General features: G+C 40.0%; 2 protein-coding genes across 5 annotated transcripts in view; both read left to right on the top strand.

Moving 5' to 3' along the window:
* XB5897957.S (hypothetical LOC495453 S homeolog) overlaps window positions 1-21,799 on the top strand; it is a 658,286-nt gene that overhangs the window by 504,020 nt on the left and 132,467 nt on the right.
* On the top strand, window positions 13,942-16,412 carry LOC121394814 (E3 ubiquitin/ISG15 ligase TRIM25-like). The gene is made up of 2 exons (XM_041566926.1): window positions 13,942-15,390; window positions 15,514-16,412. Exons 1-2 carry the CDS (start codon window positions 14,364-14,366, stop codon window positions 16,050-16,052), a joined length of 1,566 nt encoding a protein of 521 aa, XP_041422860.1. The 5' UTR covers window positions 13,942-14,363; the 3' UTR covers window positions 16,053-16,412.

The following is a 21,799-nucleotide window of genomic DNA, read 5'->3' as shown; positions in this document are numbered from 1 at the left end:
CTTGTTGGTTGAAATTCAGATGGGGATTTCGCTCAGCAATAGTTCTTTATTTTTTTGGTCACCTATTCCTCTACTTTTTCCAGGTTTTTGCCCAGTAAATATATGAATGTCCCAGTCATTGCTCCTGAAAATACAAAGTTATTGAGAACAGCCAACCATAGAACCATCACTCCTACTTTATTGCTAATTAATATTATCTATATAATTCATATCCTGAGAAAATCTACTGTAACTTTCCCACTTGGCCTTAGTGGCTGATTAGATGATTCAGATGGAGTTCTGCCTTGTGTTGTTTGTCATGAATTGCTTTTCAATATGTAGTTCACCTTCTTCAATGTTGAATATTATGTGGTGGCCATGTTGGATCTGCACTTAACAGTATCATTACAATTACAAATTACACTTTCATAAGAGCTCTCAAAAGATTAGAAGTTTTCAATCATACCTGGCTCCGGCCTCCCTTCGAGGCTCAAAATTTAGGCACCCCCCCCCCCCAGAGTAGATTCCTGTGCGGAACCAATTTGTTAAACCCATCCCGCATACTCACCCGCTTGGACCCGCTACCCGACCCGCGAATACCTTATCTGCAACCAGATCCGCGACCGGCTGACCATCAAGAAACAAGAAGTGCTGTCATTGTAAACCGGAAGTGACATCATTGGACATTGGTGTGATCAGAAAAAAAGGAATAAAACAGGAAGTGCTGTCATTGTAAACCAGAAGTGACATCATTAGAAGTAGGCGTGATCAAAAGGATTAAAACTCGCTATTGAGAAGACCTGCAAACACGGAGAACCGCCGACCCGCATCTCTACCCGCTCCCAAAACTTCATCCTGCAACCTGCAGGCTACCCCAGGTTTTTGCGGGTAACCCGCAGGTACCTAACCCGCTGCAGGACTCTACCCCTGTGGTTGAAGCAAGGTGGAACAATGGTATGCAGAGCTCTATGCGCCCAGTTTTTATTGGCCACACCAACTATTAAGATGTCCCGCTTTACTAGTAATGTTCACAATTTTATAACTTCAGTTTGTGCAGCAGTTAATGGCAGAGGCCGCAGCAATATACGTCAATGATCATACGATTAATGACACAGAGACCCCCATGGTTCATGAACTAATGGCCCAACAATATATATATGACCCTCAGTTTTCCATGGCACTGTGGTCTTGCCACAATAAGTCAATAAATGACACAGTGGCCACAGTATTTCCTAAGGTAGGGGCCATGAGAATATATGACAGTGACCCCAACATTGGAAAAATAAAAAGACAGGTTTTTGGTGATGTGGTCTTTAAAAGTCATAATCATGGTAAAAAAATATCCTACAACAAAAAAACAATCCATGGCAAGAAATGCAAGTGAAAGAATTAACATTTTCTGACAACATCAAACTCGGCTTATAATAAATCAGCCCCTAATTGTCAAATAGAACTTCATTCACCCTGAAAACTATAATGTTTAAGAAAACACATTTGAAATTCATATTCCAACACTGCAAATATTTTGTTAATGACAAAAATTCTTTAAGCAGTGCAAGAAAAATGAAATCCCGCTACTTGTTATTCATCATCTCAGTGAATGGAATTGCCAAACCTCGAAATTCCCAGGGTGGCCAATAAGAGACTGCAAATAAGTTCAATGTGTATTGCAAATAAGGACAAATGGGTGGCTATTATAAATGCAAAATATTTGTAATATGCACCAATAAAGAATTTTCACTTATGAGAAAGTGTTATAAAAGTGTAATAAAGTTTTATCTGCTGTGGGGGGTTTCCATGATGGAATCGGTCACACCCTGTTTTGCCTTTAGCCACTCCCCCAGCCATCTCTGTGGAACATTATCTTTGTTGGTTGCGATTTTCAACCTTTTCAATTGCAGGTTGAAAATACATTTGGGTGCAAATTATAGGACGCAGGACTGAGAGAGAATGGGAGTAAGGGCCATAACTCATATGCCTGTATAATACATGAAACAGTCTGATGTGCCACAACCAACAGTCTGACCTGAACACAGACCTGAAAGAAAAACGGGAGCCTGTAGAAATGACCCCTGTCTTTGTCAGGACCAATCAGGCTCTTGTATTGCTTGTGACATAATGACTTCTCCCTGACTGGTATCAGGGGATTCTGGGAGCTGTAGTACATGAGAATGAATGCAGGATTTGTGTTTTCTGTCGTTCAGTCCAGTCTCAATTCCCAGAACCCCCAACAACCAGATCATAAGAGTTGCTGGTCAGTAGTTACCTGCTAAAGTCCTCTGGAATTGAACCTAGGACCCAGCAGTGCTAAATTAAATGTTTTTCAAGCCCATTATCACATAGCCTAATGATGTCAATCACCTTCTCCAATTCGCTTCTCTTAGAAGAATCTCAAAGACTTACTCGGTGTACAATCTGATTGAGGATGGAAAATTAAAGTGGCCTGAGGGTGGATGGGGGACAAACAGGAGGTGATAGAGGGCAAAGAACACTGAAAAATCTGTGCCACCCCCTACTCTACCCCCTACAGTTTGGGAGCCCGCCATGATCTGTATACAATGTTAGATGAGCACTGCGTATCCATCCGTGTAGGTTACAAAAGTAAACTTTTATTTTAAACTTGTTAAAAGCATCAATTTCCTGACGCATTTCGTATAGGGATCCACCGAATCCACTATTTTGGATTCGGCCGAATACCGAACCAAATCAAAATCCTAATTTGCATATGCAAATTAGCGGTGGGAAGGGGAAAACATTTTTTACTTCCTTGTTTTCTGACATGCAATTTCCCTCCCCGTCCCTAATTTGCATATGCAAATTAGGATTCAGTTCAGCCGAGCAGAAGGATTCGGCCAAATCTGAATCCTGCTGAAAAAGGCCGAATCCTGGATTTGGTGTAACCCTATTTTCGTATCAACCCATATGTAGTCATAGGTATTACACATAAAAGCAGCTAATGGCTTTATTAACCACTTTACCGGACATGACTTCATTAATTACAATTAAACAACCTGGCTTATTAACCCTTGTGCTGCAAACAATGTTTAACATGGATAAAATAAATATTACTTCCGTATTAACCTTAAAGAAGATAAATGACATTATAACGCTAATACATTTGCCCAAATGCGGTTCCAGTTTGGCATAATTCATTGAAGTTACAATTGTAATAGGTTACCAATCAAAACAGTTTCTTTTTAGCAATTTCTTTAAAATTCATTAACTAAAATGCAGTTAAACGAAATCGCTTTGTCAATTTTCATCAAACGGATATCACTCCCATGGTAGCGCTTCGAATTCTACCACCTCCACTGACGCGCTTCCATTCCCAACACAATCAGCGGATGTATCCCAAGCGCAAAACGACTCCGATTGTAAAAACCAAAGTTGATTTAGTTAATGTGTAAACAACAATGTACAATTACATGTTATGTATTCAATCTTGTGTTTTACTCCATATCTTTAGAACAAATCAAACTCGATTTTAGTTCAATCTACATATAGCCGCGTGTTTCATTCCAATACGCACAAGAATTTAAATGCGCTTAAGATATGACATTTCTGCAGGCTTAACGGCACTTTATAGCAAAGCTTTTCTGTATATTGACTTTTAGGGGCAGTTGCATCAAGGGTCGAATATCGAGGGTTAATTAACCGTCGATATTCGACTGGGGAATGAAAATTCATCGACTTTGAATATCGAAGTCAAAGGAATTTGTGCAAAAAGTTGGATCGAACGATCGAAGGAATAATCGTTCGATCGAACGATTAAATCCTTTGAATCAAATGATTAGAAGGATTTTAATCCAACGATTGAAGGAATATCCTTCGACCAATAAAACTTAGCCAAGCCTATGGGGACCTTCCCCATAGGCTTACATTGGGTTCGGTAGCTTTTAGGTGGTGAACTAGTCGAAGTTTTTTCTTAAAAAGACAGTACTTCGACTATCAAATGATCGAATAGTTGAATGATTTTTAGTTTGAATACTTTGATTCAAAGTCATATTTGAAGTTCGAAGTAGCCCATTCGATAGTTGAAGTAGCCAAAAAAAACACTTTGAAATTCGAAAAGTAGCCCTCCATGATCTGCCTGTCTTACAGAAGATTAATGTATGTGCCCTAATAGTCATATGTGGGTAGTCAGTCACAGCTTTGCCTTTAAACTGGGATGGGAAGACGAATTGAAGTTCTCTGTCAGGTCCACCTAGCAACTGATTGGCCACCTGGGAAAGCAGCTGACAGGAGCTGGAATAACTGGTTACTCCTATAAATGGTTTTGGAAGAATTTTTCAGACAGAATTTAAAGGCACATCCCTTCTATGATTAATGGTTTATAATTCCATGGCAAATATGTGCTCTTGGGTGTCCTTTAAGGGGAAACTATACCACTTAATATTGCAGGTCTCCATAGAAAGAAAACACATATAACAACACATATGTAAAACATTGTTTAATATAAATAAAGCTTTTTGATGAAAAATGAACTTTTCTAATAGCAAGTTCCAGTTACTAATCCCAGATTTAAAAACTGCCATTTTAAGCATTAATTGTCTCCCTCTGGATGGTACCACTGTGCTTATACACAAACCATGTAAGCGCATACCTGCTAGATTACATCAGCCAATCAATGGACAGAACTGTGTCCTTTATCTCACACACTACTTCCTGTTACAGTCCGAGCAGAATTACTTCCTGTCAGGTGATCTCTGAGGGAGCGCACAGAGTATCATAAAGTGGCGGATTAAGTAATATAAAAGGGTAATGTTTACTAATACGTATATACACATTTGGTAAGATTCTTGAATGTGGAACATTATAATTTAAATTATCTATAGGCAACATAATCATTCTGAAGATATAGCTTCCCTTTAAGTGTTTCCTTAATAATTTAGATCTAAATATAAAAAATATACAAAATTAAATTAAATTGGAAAGGCTGGTATTTTTTGAGGTCCAGTAAAGGGGACTTTCTGGTGGATATTTTGGTGTGTGTAAGAAATACTTTCCTAGATTCTGTACCCATTCTGTACAAGAGCATCATTTCTCCCTTTGTGATTTTTTTTTCTGGATGTGCTTGGCAAAAAATATGTGATTTTCCTGAGGCTTTCACCACACCTAAGAAAGCAGCAGGGCATTGATTTTGAAGCAGCTTTTATTTAAAAAGTTTACATCCATCTTAAACCAAGCTCATTCTCACCCTGATTTCTTTCTGCTACTTGTAGTTTCATAATGAAGATATGTTTTGTATTTACACTGTTTCCTATGGGGAACTAGTTAACTATTCACAGAGAGATACAAGTTTACGCACAAGGCTTATCTGAGGATAACTATGTTTGAGAGTCACCCCTACCCATGGATTTTGGAGTGAGGTTTAATAACAATGCACAGGTATAGGATCCCTTATCCAGAAACCCGTTATCCTGAAAGCTCTGAATTACGGAAAGGCAATCTCCCATAGACTCTGTTTTATCCAAATGATCTAAATTTTCTCAAGCCTGAAGCTTGGTTCCTCCTCTAGAGTCCTCAGGTTTTGATATTACTTGAGTGACATTGTCCGCATAGGCTATGGACTTAAAGGATCGATCCGATAGAAATGGAACCCCCTCAAGCCCACAATCCTGCAGTCTCTTCAAGAATGGGTCTAATGAGAAAACATACAGAAGTGGACTCAGAGGACATCCCTGTCTCACACCAGCTCTCACTAAAAAGTCCTCACCTTTCCAACCATTAATCAATGGGGAGCTCTTTGCCCCATGAATTCATCCGGAATGCAGTATCTTTGCAAAGCAGCCCATAGATACTCATGATTGACTTTATCAAAGGCTTTTACTTGGTCTAAAGAGAGAAAGTGTTTGCCCCACCGCCAAGCCTTGCACCTCTCCAGTGCTTCCCTGACAGAAAGAACAGCACCAAAAATGTCCCTTCCCCCCAGTGAACAGAACTGAGAATTAGAAAGAAGAGACCCAGCCACCTCACCCAGCCTTTGTGAGAGAATCCTAACCAGAATCTTCCTATCACAATTGAGAAGGGCAATCGGCCTCCAATTCTCAATGTGCCTCGAATCCTTCCCCTTTGATATCAGAACCAGAGAGGAGGACTGCATAGATGTAGGAAGGCATCCCCTGGTCAGACAGTCATTAAAGACTTCAGTAAGAACCGGAACCAACTCTTCTTTAAACCTGCTGTAAAACTCTGCAGTGAAACCATCTGGCCCAGGGGCCCTCGTTTTCTGCTGTTTCTCAATCACTTGCAGTACTTCCTTCTCTGTTATATTGGACACCAAAGGGGGAAAGTCCAAATTGTCAGTGTTTGGAACTGGGGTTGCCTCCAGGAAAGCTTGAATCTTACCCTTATCCAAAACCCTTTCTTTGTAAAGGTCAGTGTAGTAGGACCCCACAACCTCCAGGATACCCTCCCTAGAAACTTCTAATTCACCCTGAAGGTTGTAAAGGCCCCCAACTAGGGTTGCCACCTTTTAATACAATAATTACCGGCTGGTGGTGGGAGCAAATGGACAGGCCTTGATGCAAAAGTGGGTGGATGTGCCGTAAAAGGGGCGTGTCATGCTGCAAAGGGGCGGGGTCTACACACGCAATGGGCCTGGAGTGAGCAAAAACAAAAGGAATCTTTTGAGTGGGTTGGGATGGCCGAGGGCTTTTGTTAGCAGTATTACAAATTTACTAGCAGCTACATTGCCGGTAAATTTGTAATACTGGCCCCGGCCTTGCCAGGTGTTTTACCAGCTAGGCCGAGTGGAAACCCTACCCTTAACCGCTTCTTTTTAAATGTCTCCTTACAGTTCTGGTAAGGGTCCGGGGATTTTGAGTTCCCATAGTCCCTCTCCAGAACCAGGGACTTAAGCCGGTTGTACTGACACTGTCTCAACAAGTACTTAAGCCGGTTAACTTTTTATGCCCCCTCCCCGTTCGAAATACAGATCTCAAGTTTCCTTCTTAGAGACCAGCTCTCTTTCTCTTTAGCCCTCCCTTTTTTAAAAGAGGCAGTTCGGAAAGAAGTCCGGAAAGTATCCTTAGCTGATTCCCACCAATCTGAAACACAATCGAAAAACTCTATCTTAGATACTTCATTCTGTAAAAGATTCTTAAAAGTCCTTCTAACACTCTCCTCCTCTAGCAGCTCCTTCCCCAACCTCCAAAACCCTTTGCCAAAACCCATCCTACCTAACAGACCATAATGAAAAAATAAAGCTAAATGGTCTGAAAATTCAACCCCTATTTCCTTAAAATTAGAAAAACCTTCCTTCTTTTTAATAAAAACCATATCAATTCTGCTGCTGCGCTCCCCACATCTATATGTGTGTGTTTTCCTTTTCTCCCATTTACAATGGCTAAGTCCTGCAGCTCAGCATCTTCTATCAGAGTCTTAAAGAACAAGCTCTGATATTTATTCAGCCTCCCAGTTCTGTCCTCAGCAGTTAAGACCTGGTTAAAATCCCCAGCAAAAATGATTGGGACAGAAGTGTATAGAAACTGCTTGATATCTTGTGTTAGGGATCTGCTCAGGTCCGGACCGAGAATTAAAATAGTCCCTGGCATTTCAGGTACACAGAGGCCCAAACAGCCCACTAAATACTGACTTTCTTTTTTTTTTTTTTTTTTTTTAATAATTCTTTATTTTCTCATTTTTAGTACAGAAGAGGAAAATTTAGGAAAAGGGGTTGGGATACAAAAGAAAAAGAGAAGGTGGGGGGGAGGAGAGGTATGGTTCCAATTCACATTTTGTACATTAAATACAGTTATGACATAAAAGGAAATTACATAAGTATTATTTTATCGTTTTCATGAATTCTACCCATGGATGCCATATTGTCCAATATTTATCACTTTGATTTTGACTAAGAAAAGTAATTTCCTCCATTTGTCTCACATCTTCTACTTTATATAGCCATTCTTTACTCGTTGGAGCTTCTATTGACTTCCACTTTATTGGAATTAAAGCTTTAGCAGATTGTAATAATTGAAGGGTAAGTGGGTCTTTTATCATAGTTCTATTATCATGTTTCAAATTCAGCAGAATTGTCTGTGGCATATCTATTTGTATATCTTGTTGTGTAACCGCATTAATTATCTGAAGGACTTCTTTCCAATATACCTGAATACCTGGACATGTCATCCACAGATGTGTGTGGTTTCCCTCTGATAGATTACATCTCCAGCATATATCAGTATCACTAGGATAAAGTTTTTTCATCTTCCTAGGCGTATAATGCCAACGTGTTAGTAATTTATATGCCGCTTCTCTGATCCTGGCGGCTTTTGATGTCAGGTATATGGATTTAAGAATGTCTTTCCACATAGTATCATTTATCTCGATGTTCAATTCTTCTGACCATTCCTTACGTTGAGATTCTGGGCCTACTGACAAGGTATCTACTAATAGTTTGTATAGTTTGGAGAAGGGTTTAGCGAAAACCTTTGGAGAAGAAAGTAAAGTTTCCCACTCTGTTTCGGTTCTTTGCCAATCAAAAGATACTTTTGACTTGAGATACGCGTATAATTGATTGTATCCCCATAGGTCTCTGGGGTGTTGGCTCCATCTTTTTTGTATTTCCGCTAAAGAAATTATTTCCATTATTAATAAAGTCTTTTAAAGTAGTCTCCCTACTACCTATCTTTCCCCATCTAGTAAATGACCCTTTTTCCAAACTTGGAGGAAAATCAGGATTGTGCATTAAAGGTTGTAAAATGCAAGGGTTATGTGTTAATTCTAATCTATTCTTATTTTTATGCCACACACCTAGCGTGGCCCCCACTAGAGGGTGGTGCAATGCTACTTTAGGGGTAAATTCCTTCTCTATCCATAAATTATTGATTAAGGGGAAGCCTGTCGTATGATGTTCCAACCTAATCCAGTCTTTTTGTGGGTTAACTGAGGACCAATCTAATATCCTAACTAGGTGTGTTGCCACATAGTATAGATATGAATCGGGTAATCCCAGGCCCCCCTTTTCTTTTGATGCTATTAATATGGTGTGTTTTAACCTCGGTTTCTTCTTCCCCCATATAAATCTAGAAACCAAGGATTTAATAGATTTGAAAAAAGATATTGGAATCACTATTGGTAATGATTGAATAAAATATAAAAGTTTAGGCATAAAAAACATCTTAATAGCTTGGATTTTGCCAAACCATGACAGTCTAAGTTTGTCCCAGCCATTTATCAATTTATGAAGAGATGTCAGCAGTGGAGGATAATTATCTTGATATAGTTTACATAGGTCTGCGTTTATTTTAATGCCCAGATATTTAATATTTAACTCAGTCCATTTAAAGGGGAAACTATATTTCAAATATTGTATTCTAGTATATGGTATGTTAATATTCAAGATCTCTGATTTATTGTAGTTGACCTTAAAATTAGAGAGTTCCCCAAACTTATTCATAATACCCATGACCTTTGGAAGTGATGTAATTGGCTTCGTAAGATATAATAATAGGTCATCGGCAAATGAAATACACTTGTATTCCTTACCCTCTATAGTGATACCAGATATGTCCGGATCTTTTCTAATATGGGAGAGCAGTATTTCCATAACCAGGATAAACAGAATGGGAGATAAAGGACATCCTTGTCTCGTCCCATTGCGAATTTGTACTGTGGGGGACAATGTCCCATTAATTCTAATTCTAGCTGTAGGTCTCTCATAAAGAGCCATTATTCTATTTATCATTGCTGGGCCTATTCCAAAACTATGTAAGGTTTGTTCAAGAAAAGTCCAGGACACCCTATCGAACGCCTTTTCAGCATCCGTAGTAAGAATAATTGAAGGTATCTTATTCACCTGAGCATATTCCATCAAAGAGATAATTTTAAATATATTATCTTTTCCTTCCCGTTTAGGTATAAACCCCGTCTGATCAGTATGAATAAGCTCTGGTAAGTATCTCTTTATCCTATCACTAAGTATTTTAGCATATATTTTCAAATCTATATTAATCAAAGAAATCGGTCTATAACTTTGGCATAGTTTTGGATCCTTGTCCGGTTTAGGGATTAAAGTAATATGCGCCTCCTGTGCTTGAGGGTGGAAATTATTATTATCACCAATACTATTAAAATAGCACAGGAGTTGTGGAGTTAATTCTTTTTTAAACGTTTTGTAAAAGGAAGCAATATACCCATCTGGTCCTGGACTTTTACCTGCTGGTAATGAGTCTATACAATCCTCAATTTCTTTCTGTTCAAACGGTGAATCTAACTCCACACCAGAGTCTCCCGATAATTTGTGTATACCTGCTTTCTCAATAAAGTCCTTCATTATATGTAATGTCTTTTCCTGTGTAGATGGACATTTTAAATGATATAGTGTTTGAAAATATTCACGGAATGCCTCCGCTATACCTATGGTGTCATGATGGGTTATATTACCTTTGTCTTTTATTGACATGATATGTGTCTGCGGTTGAATTTTTTTGATCGTCCTGGCAAAATATTTATTGCATTTATCTCCTAACTCATAGTGTTTCTGCTTGGTCCTCATATAACTTTTCTGGACTTTTTGATTTAATAACGCCTTGAGTTGTAACCTTTTAGATTCTAAAATAATCATTGTTTTATGGGCAATATTTTCTTTATGAGATTGTTCTAATTGTGAAATTTCTTTAAATAGTGCCGCTAATTCCTTTTCTTTTTCTTTCTTAAGGTTACTACCCATGGCAATTAAGTTACCTCGGAGAACGCACTTAATGGTTTCCCATAACGTTTTCGGAGATACTTCCGGTGTTGCATTATTTTGTATTATTGTCTCTATCCAAGTTTGTATTTGATTTATCCCATCTTTTGTATGTAGAAAAAACTCATTAAAACGCCACGTATATTCAGCTTTCAACGTTTTTGGTATGGCAAATTTTACTATAACCATGTATGTGACCTGATGGGGCGTGGTCTGTTCTGATAGCCGCATGGACGGTAGTCTGTGAGTTCCACGCCGTTCCACAACAGCCTGCCTGAATGGCGTCAGCGATGGGGAGATCGCTGAAACTGCAAAAAACAAAAGCAGAGAAAGCGGAGAGAGAGAGAGACCGGGTCGCGGCCAGGAAACCCCAGCCTGTATCCCAGCCAGCCGTTAAGGAGACGGCACCTTTGTTCTTGAAGAGAGCGGATCGCTCGCTGCCCAAGATGGCGCCTGAGATATTGGCTGCTGAAGCAGCAGCTGAAGCAGCACTTGCAGCTTTAGGTGGCGAGGAGGAAGGGGAGCGCTGCGAGGGATCCCTGTCAGTTGGCCTAATTGATGAGGCAGCAGGGGAAGCTGAGGGATCTATGGGGAGCCCCGAGAAAAGCAGTACAGCAGGAGCTGGAGCTGGAGTTGGAGGTGAGCAGAGTTTTCGCTTTTACGAGTTTTACAAGTATATCTAGGCTCTCTTCTAACCAAAAGGCCCTTTACAACCACATTTCCCGTCAAAATTCCTCTATTCAGGAAATAAATAGGCAACTGGAGGATCAAGAGAACAGGAGCAGGAAGAACAATATTAGAATCAGGGGGGTACCTGAGACAGTCCATAAGGACGAGATAGGCCCTGCCCTGAAGTGTATATTTAATACAATATTGAAGAAGGAGTCAGATATGGATAACGAGAAGTTGGAGATAAAGATAGAAAGAGCACACAGAGTGCAGAAATCAAAAGCAGCCCCTCCTAATGCTCCAAGAGATATCCTATGTTGCCTACACAATTTCTCTCAAAAGGAAGAGATTATACAGAAATCGAAGAGGGTCTACAACATCGATTATGAAAATAATAAAATCACTGTATTTCAGGACCTTTCACGAATCACTCTTTTTAAGAGAAGACTTTTAAAACCATTAACAGCATTGCTAAAAGAGAAAAATATATCGTATAGATGGGGATTCCCGTTCTCCCTCACTGTTATGAAGGATGAGATAACGGCAGTCATTCGTTTCCCTGAGGATACTGTACCCTTTCTCAACAAACTGCATTTACCAGTAATAGATTTGCCAGGATGGTTTCCAGATTCAGGGGAAGTTCCTGCATTCCCAGTGGAAGAGAAAGGAGAATGGATATCCGCAACTACACCTAAGAGAAACTCATCAAGGCATTCAACAATAATAAAACATTAATTGAAAATGTCTTATATGATTTGAAGATATAATCTCAGTTGTTATCCATCCCTATATAGGGCGGATATATGGATAAAAATATCCCTTATATTGTATAGGTCTCTTAACTTAAACTTCCCCCCCTTGTTTTTTTTTTTTTTTTTCTCTCTCTCCCCTTCTCTCTCATATAAATATATGGATAAATATAAATTAATAATGCATGTTATGTTATGGTCTCTTTCTAGACCAACCAATGCGGCAGAGACTTGAGAGAGAGTTAGAGACCTTATAGAGAACTTACAGTGTATATCTTGCATAGATTTGAGCCTTAAACTATATAAATTTATATATATATATATATATATATTTTTTTTTTGGGCTCATGTATTCTCGATTTAAAGTTATTTTCATTATAGGTGTCCCCCATCACTATCACTTGAATATACATGTAAATAGCAGGTGGGTTGGGAACGGGGGGGTGATCACGCTAGTCATGATCCTTACGGGTTTCACTCAACCACATACCCCAAATAATTATTCGGTGCTAGGCACCGGGGCCGCTATTAATGTATCACAGTTCAGGGACTGTACCCTGACTAGGCTTTCGCGGCATAAATCTACCCTTTTTTTTCTTTTTTTTACTAACCCCCTTACACTTTGGTTCCTTATATTCACGATGCAAATAAAAGACAAATGTGAGGAAATATATGATTATTGGCAAACCTTGTATTTGGATGCCTATGGTTAACACATTTAATATGGAAGGTAATATATTGTCCCTCAATGTTAATGGTCTGAACGAACCGGTTAAACGGGCGCAGATATTCCATCAATGTAAAAAACAAAAGGCACTGATTGTAATGATTCAGGAATCCCATTTTAAGAAGGACCATATCCCATTGCTTCAGTTACAATATTACCCTCAAATATATATGAGTAATAATCCGGACAGGAAATCCCTTGGAGTTATGACTTTAATTCACAAAGACCTCCCCTTTAAACAGCTAGAGACAATTACTGATAAGGAAGGTAGATACGTTATGGTAAAAGGGGAAATGGCTGGTCAAATTTGCACTATTGCAAATGTATATGTTCCAAATACGGGTCAAGTAGAATACCTAAAACACTTCTTCAAGGCCTTAGAAAACTTCAGGGAAGGTCTTATAATCCTAGGGGGAGATTTTAATCTTACACTGAATCCTCTAGTAGACTCGTCTTCTAAAAAAACAAAAATTTCATATAAGGGACTTAAGGAAATTAAGAAAAGTTTATCAGAGATGCAGTTAATAGATATCTGGAAGGTACTGAACCCGACGAAGAAAGACTACACACACTTTTCAAAAGTTCACTTGGTTTATTCACGCATTGACTATATATTTGTGTCTCAATATTGGTTAAAAATATTTTTAAAAGCAGATATAGGCAATATCCTTCTATCCGATCATTCGCCGGTTATAGTAAAATTTGCCATACTAAATACTGACTTTCTATGGCATCTTTTAGCAGCCCCTCTGGCATTTGCCAGAACCCACAGATTGCCAGTCCGGGCCTGTTGCTATCTGGTTACCTTCCCATTGTTCTGTTGTTAGGCTGCTGGGGGGAAGGTAGGGGTGATATCAGTCCAACTTGCAGTACAGCAGTAAAGAGTGACTGAAGTTAATCAGAGCACAAGTCACATGACTGGGGGCAGCTGGAAACTGACAATATGTCCAGCCCCATGTCAGATTTCAAAAGAAAATATAAAAAAATAAATTTTCTCTTTTGAGAAATGGATTTCAGTGCAGAATTCTGCTGGAGCAGCTCTATTAACTGATGTGTTTTGGAAAAAAAAGTTTTACCTTGACAGGATCTCTTTAATACATAAACAGAAGGACAATTGGTTCTACAGCAGTGAATTATATAAACCTGCCAATGTCACTCAGTCACCATTGAGCTGTCAGTGCTGAGAGTTGTAGTTGCAGTGTAGCTGTATGGCCACTGGTTACTCACTGTATTACATCCCCTGACTGACTGCATTGCTGGGGGAGTCACTACCAACCAACTCTGCCAACTTACCTGCAACTTGTTTCTTTCTTTCCAGGGAGGATTAAGATCACACTAGTTATTATGAGTGGAGCTGCCATACTCCCTCCCTCCTCTCACTCACCTCTTTTACTCACTGTTACAGAGTTTCTAGTCTAACGATACAAATATTTCTGAGCCTGATACTCACTGTATCCAGAACTGAGAGGGTTAACTCCCAGGAGTACAAAGTGCTGTTTGTCTTTCAGTTTCGTTTCTTGTTCAGTTGCTGTTCCTGCTCTCAGTGATGGCGGCTGCTGATCTGAGAGACGAGCTGAGCTGCTCCATCTGCCTGAGCATTTATACTGATCCTGTATCCCTGCCGTGTGCCCATAACTTCTGCCGGGGCTGTATTGGGAGGGTGCTGGGCACCCAGGAGGGATCTGGGCCTTATTCCTGCCCTGAATGCAGACAGGAGTTTAAGGAGCGCCCTGCCCTGCCCAGGAACAGAACTCTGGGGAACATAGCAGAGCGATTCCTTTCTGCTCAGCCCGAGCCGGGGGACACTGGGATTCCCTGCACCTACTGTGACTCCCATGTACCTGCTGTTAAATCCTGTCTCCTGTGTGAGGCTTCTCTGTGTAATAAGCACCTGAGGATGCACAGCAAGTCATCAGAACATGTACTGACCCAACCCACTGATTCCTTCATGGAGAGAAAATGTTCTGTACACAAGCGGATCCTGGAGTTTTACTGCTGCGAGACCTGTATCTGTGTGTCCTGCTGTCTGGCCGGAGAGCACAGGGGCCACAGGGTGGAGCTGCTGAGTGAGGCCTCTGAGAAGAAGAAAGAGACACTGAGGAAAGTTGTGGAGAAACTGAGGCCAGAGAGAGAGGAGACTGAGAGAGGAGCCCAGAGACTGCAGGAGCGCAGGAGAGAAGTGGCAGAAAAAGCAGCCGGTGAGACAGAGAGAGTCACTGCCCTGTTTAGAGACATCAGGGAACAGCTGGAAGCCCTAGAGAAGCGACTCCTGAGTGACATCTCCAGCCAGAAAGAGAAGCTCTCACTCACACTCACTGATCTGATGGAGCAGCTGGAAATAAAGAAGGACGAGCTGTCCAGGAAGATCCGTCACATTGAGGAGCTGTGCAACATGGCAGATCCACTCACTGTCCTACAGGAACGGGAATCACATGGAGCTGCAGATAATGAGGGGGGCAGAGAGAGACATGATATAAAGGTCCCTGCTGTAGGGGATCTGGATGTGGATCTGATCTCAGAGACATTACTCACAGGCTTAGCTGCCATTGGGACTGGGGTAAATACAAAATTAGCCCATCATTTGGGAACATCAACCAGTGGAGGAGAAGGCTCAGAACTTTTTGTGTCATTGATAAAAACAATACCAAGTATTTCCCCATTCAATTCTATTACTAACAGTAGATTTGACCCTGTATATGGGCAGGAGGCTACAGACCTGTTACTGGATATAAACACGGCTCATAATCTTGTATCTGTATCAGGGGACAGGAAATCTGCTTCTGTCTCACTAACAGAACTACATTACCCACAATCCCCAGAGAGATTTCAGGATTATGCTCAGACTTTAAGCAGCAGGAGTTTCCCCTCAGGGCGACATTACTGGGAAGTGGAGGTCAGTGAATCAGGGGACTGGGGAGGAGGGGTGACCTATCCCAGTATAGAGAGGAGAGGGGGTCAGTCCTGGATTGGGAATAATAACAAGTCCTGGTGTTTGTACAGATGGTTTAATAACAGATATTCAGTGAGACATGACAATAAATCGATACAGTTACCCCACGTCCCTTCCTGCAGGAGAATCAATATCTCATTGGACTATGAGGCCGGACGTCTGTCCTTTTATGAGCTGAGTGAGCCAATCAGACACTTACACACCTTCACTGTCACATTCACTGAGCCCCTTCATGTTGCATTCTGGGTCGGGAGGGGTAATTCCTGGGTGAGAATCATTAGTTAGTATCTATGGCACTTTATTAATTGAATAGGTTAATCAGAGGATACATTAGTGTAATTCCTGTAGATCTAAACCAGTCAGTACAGCCCCTCCCCTGGCCGCATATTGTATATCAGTGCTGAGCAACACTTTGCTTGGGGTGAGTCAGTTATACAATATTACGTGGGTATAGGGGCAGGATCATATTAAAGCCAAGATGCCATATCAATCTGAAATATTAACACTGCTCTTATGTCAGGGGATTGTCCCAAGACAATCCCCTGACCTTTCAATTAACTGTTAGTACAATATAGAGAGGGATATTCTGAGATAATTTGCAATTGGTTTTAATTTTTTATTATTTGTGGTTTTTACTTATTAAGCTTTTTATTCAGCAGCTCTCTAGTTTGCAGTTTCAGTAGTCTGGTTGCTAGGGTCCAATTTACCTTAGCAACCATGCATTAATTTAATTGAGATACTGGAATATGAATAAGGAGGGTCTGTATAGAAATGTGATTAATAATAAAGTAGCAATAACAATACATGTGTAGCCTTACTGGGCATTTGTTTTTAGATGGGGTCAGCGACTCCCTATTAAAAGCTGAAAAGAGTCAAAATTAGACAAATAATTATAGCTATTATAAAAAAATTATGAAAACCAATTGAAAAGTTGCTAAGAATGAGTCATTCTATAACATACTACACACTAACTCAAAGGTTAACCTCCCCTTTAAAGGAATAATTCCACATGGGATTTGTAGTTTACTCTCCATGTCATTGTACTAATTCATATTTGTAACCCAGTGAGGAGAAAGATGGAAAAAAAAACATAATAAAACATATTTTTTACTTTATTGTTCAACTAACCTGACTTCCATGTAAAACAGCTGGGGGCGTGTCTTGATCAGGAAAAGTGGGCCAATCAGAGATGGGCGCTCGTTCATATGAAGACCAGGGTGTGAGTATAGGACTTGTCTGTGAGCGCTTTTGTGTAGGGCTTATTAAGAAGTAGTAGAGATAGAGGCAGCCTGGTTTTGTGTCTGACACACTGTAAATAAATGGGATTGAGGCGCTACGTGTGCTGTGTGCACTTCCCCAGTTACTTTCATGAACCACAAGACGTTTCATTTCTTTCCTTCAGCTGCATTATTAAATATGGCGCATGGAAAACCCTTTACAGGAACAACGAGACATCGGGAATCTGCTTCATATGCAGAAAAGTAAATGACATGAATGTTTGGATTTGGGTCTGGGAAACCTGGGAAACTACTATTGTGTGTCACAGTCAGGGGGGCTCCACCAATGAGGTGAGTTGATCCACTCGCTCCTGGTGACTAAGAGCCAAATTTCCGGTTTTCAACCCAGAAAATCGGCTCTTCTAGTGCAGAGAGAGCAATTGCGTCTTGCAGCGCCCGACCCCCTCCTGCGCAGAAAATGTGAGCGCCGTGAGGAGGGGTCAAGGACGGCTGCCTCAGGCGGCATAAAGGCGCAGATCGGCGCTGGCCACAGTCTGGATTATTTGTGAATCGTTTGTGTCACTTAGGGTTTGTGTCTTAAACTCTGAGATGTTTATTCAGTGCAAATTCCTTCAATCTTTCCCATTGGCCTCTGTCACCTAATGTTTAAGGTACCGTATATACTCGCGTATAAGCCGAGTTTTTCAGCACCCAAAATGTGCTGAAAAACTCAACCTCGGCTTATACGCGGGTCATACCGTAGATACGCTCCTTCCGCGGCCCCAGCAGGACTGTCTGTGACTGACTGTCACGATCGCCGCCCGGAGCAGGTCCAGGAGCTCCGGGCGGCGCGTCCTTCCCTGCCGGCGTTCGCTCCCAAAATGGCGGCGCCCATGGCCGCCACGTGGGTAGCGGCGGCGATCGTGACAGTCAGTCACAGACAGTCCTGCTGGGGCCGCGGAAGGAGCGTATAGCCGAGAAGGAATAAGAGGGAACATTAAGTGGGCCCCTAGGGCCTCGTCAGCCCAGATCCACTCCTGCGGCTGGCAGAGCTGCTTCTTGCCTTCACTCCTTCCTGACCTCCCCCACTCAATAGCAGCTGTAATACACATGAAGAAGGTACCGTAAGCACTGGGGGAGAAGGGGGGACAGAGGGGAATTTGTGGCTGGGGGCCCCGTGCGGGTGGTGGGGAGGTAGTGTGCAGCCTCTGATTCCATAGTTTTCTGTTCCATAGTTTTTGTTACTCCTTTTTCTCAAAATTGTCTACAAACTTCTCAATATGATTTTATCTGTTAAATCATTTCTTTTAAATGTAAAAATGAGCTGACTTTTATGTCTCGATATTCACATTTTGAAATCTGACATGGGGCCCCTAGGCTTATACACGAGTCAATACATTTTTCCAGTTTTCTTAGGTAAATTAGGTACCTCGGCTTATACACGGGTCGGCTTATACACGAGTATATACGGTATTAGTATTTGAAACAGAGGTTCATGAGTTCAAGACAAATACTAAAATTTCAAATTCAATATCATATGCCATAAAACATAGTCTTTAGTGCTAAGTCTTTATTTTTTATGGCATATAATATTGAGTTTGAAATTTTAATATCTGTAAATCATTTTGTATAAAGTCAGCTGTAGGTCTGGAACTCATGACCCTCTGTTTCAATAACTAATACCCCAACCATTAGGCTATAGAGACCAATGGGAGAGACTGAAGGAATTTGCACTCAATAACCATCTCAGAGTTTAAGACACAAAAACAAAAAAGTGCCATCAGACTTATTTATTAGAAAGGATCTGCCCCATATTTGCTCACAGACCAGGTATAACGGTGCCCAGCGGTCTAAGTCATGTGACTGGAGTTTGGTACCACGGAAATGCCCCCCTTGAGAAATGAATTCTTATTTCTCATTATCAAGGTACATCTCATAATATTATAACTGTGTTATGGGCTTGTGAAACTCAATACATGAAGGTATAGGAATCCTTATTCCAAATCCTAAATATCCATGGACCCATGCAGTAATAATGATCGATAGTCTTGCGCATTTTTCTATAATGAAATATCCATATTTATTAGTAAGAGGACGTTATTCATTGTTGCAGAAGAATGCTCACAAATAATACTTTAAAGCCATTATATCATTCCATAAAATATTTTAAAGTGAAAGTTGGTCTTAGAAGTAACTAGAGATGAATATATTGTACCAGGGTCAGACTGGGGGACTGCTGTCCAGGGCCCCCCCACTGTGATACACCGCTCCGTTTGGCGCGCATGGTGTAGCGCACATGCGCCAATGGCGTTGCTCTGCGCGTCACTGAAATTTTTTTCTCAATGTGATTATCAGGAGATGGAGGGTCTGGCCCGGCGGGGGCACAGGGGGGGGGGCGGCCAATCCGACCCTTTATTGTACTCAACTTTTCAGTCAGTCTAAATTAGTAGGTTAATTTAACTATAGCTACAACAAAGAAGTTGATATTGAATCTTCTCTACTGCTGAAAAAAATATAATACTGTTTGCACATTGCATGGAGTACTGCTGTCTCTATTAGTCTAAACTATATACTACTACCTTAAAGGGCAAGTCAATGTGACCTGTATATTTATTGCTATTGAAATCAGTGTCTGTCCCTTTCTATTCTCTGTCCTGATGGCTCAGACTGTTGATACAATGTAAGCCAAGGCGGCTCATTAACAGACCTGACTTTGCTGCTGGGGAACCAAGATATTTGCAACATTGTTTAAAATGTAACAAGCAGGAGCTGAGCAAATGCTGCTTTTAATTACAAACATTTTACAAATAACTTTAAAAGCACTGAACATTTTTAATAAATGCATATTGGAAAGTTACTTAGAATTATGTTATCATTTACTAGGGAAATTTTTATTTTGTGGTCGACTTGCCCTTTAACACATATTATGCCCTACATATTACATATTTCTACTTTGCCATTTTCTACCATCTTCTTTTATTTATTGTATGATACCACTGCTCAGCTTCAGGGGGAGGCATATTTATGAAACGTACCCGTCCTTGGTCAGGTTTTTTGATTGAAGAATAACCAAGTGATATCTTGAATTCACTCAGTTTGTCTGCACAATTACTGGAGAATCAAACAATTGCATTTTTTCAGATAAAAAGCTTGTCGCCTAAAACCTTTTAAGGTTTTTATTTTAGCCAAAAACCTGCTGACTTCACTTGAAACTCAGCTGAGATGTCATTCTCCAGCAAGTCAGAGTAACCTGCAGACAAACTGAGTCTGGAAATCTCTTGTTTTGTTTCTAATTGAAAAACCTGACCATGGACTGACACTTTGTGGGGCACAACTTTGTTTTTTCTTCAGTGGAGGGTTGAAAGGAAACGAATGTTCATTTTCCTGTATTTCAGGTCTTGCTCTTAATCTTTCATATAGTCTATTTCTCTATTTTAAAAAACTATTATTATTAATATTATTATTAATGATGAAATTAAATATACATGTCAAACACAATTTTCCATTCTCATTATTTCCTGCATTACATCATGATTAGTGATGGGCGAATTTGCGCGTAAATTTTCCGTGAAACTGCGAAAAATTTGCAAACTCGTTTTTGCCGCCGGCGCCCGTTTTTTCGACGCTGGCTCCCATTTTTGATGTTGGCGCCCGTTTTTGACGGCGTCTGTTTTTCGGAAAAAAAATTTTTCACGCCGGAAAATTTTTTCACGCCGGTGAATTTTTGCGGGCGTTTTGCGCATTTATTCGCAGGTGTTTCGTGAATTTATTCGCTGGCCTTACATTGTGCTTCTGACTTGGAGTGGTCTTGCAAATGCTGTCCTATAGTGTTACATAAATGCTGTCCTATAGTGTTACATAAATGCTGTCCTATAGTGTTACATAAATGCTGTCCTATAGTGTTACATAAATGCTGTCCTATAGTGTTACATAAATGCTGTCCTATAGTGTTACATAAATGCTGTCCTATAGTGTTACATAAATGCTGTCCTATAGTGTTACATAAATACTGTCCTATAGTGTTACATAAATACTGTCCTATAGTGTTACATAAATGCTGTCCTATAGTGTTATATAAATACTGTCCTATAGTGTTACATAAATGCTGTCCTATAGTGTTACATAAATACTGTCCTATAGTCTTACATAAATACTGTCCTATAGTGTTACATAAATGCTGCTGTTGTGAGGAACTGAGAAGTTATATGACCTTATATAGGACACGGAACTTCAAAGTGACTTCTAGTTTCCTTATATCACAAAAGGAGGATCTTTCTATATTACACACATTTCACAATATATCCCTAAGCTCCATTTATAATTGAATGTACATATACATATATGTGTAACAGTAATTACATAGTTAGAGAATTTGTAGCCTTCTCAAAAGAAATCCAGATAAGTATATTGTTCTGAGTTGCATTTTTCACCATGTTAAATACAACAATATAAACATATTAAAGAAAATTATATTTCATATATAAACCCTTTTCAGCTGTCCAAGTTTTCCTTTTATTATCATTACAGTGTTTTGTTTTTCTTTTTGCTTTAGGCATTGTACTGTAAAGATAAATTGTTTTTGTTTTTTTGGGTTTGAGTATAATTCATCAGATGAAATTATGTTTTAACATATTTGATTTCAATTATACATTTTGAAAAAACTACAGTTTCTGAAAGAAAAATATTTAATTTCCCTACTGGTTAAACAGGCATCTTAAACTTTCTTGAAATAATTGTTTATATCAGCAGGTACAACTAATAAACATCACATTGTCACAGCTCTACTAAGAACAGTTAACACTAGGGGGCAGATTT

Source organism: Xenopus laevis, chromosome 6L, assembly GCF_017654675.1.
Source record: "Xenopus laevis strain J_2021 chromosome 6L, Xenopus_laevis_v10.1, whole genome shotgun sequence".
NCBI lineage: Eukaryota > Metazoa > Chordata > Amphibia > Anura > Pipidae > Xenopus > Xenopus laevis.
This window is presented reverse-complemented; position numbering and strand designations above follow the sequence as displayed.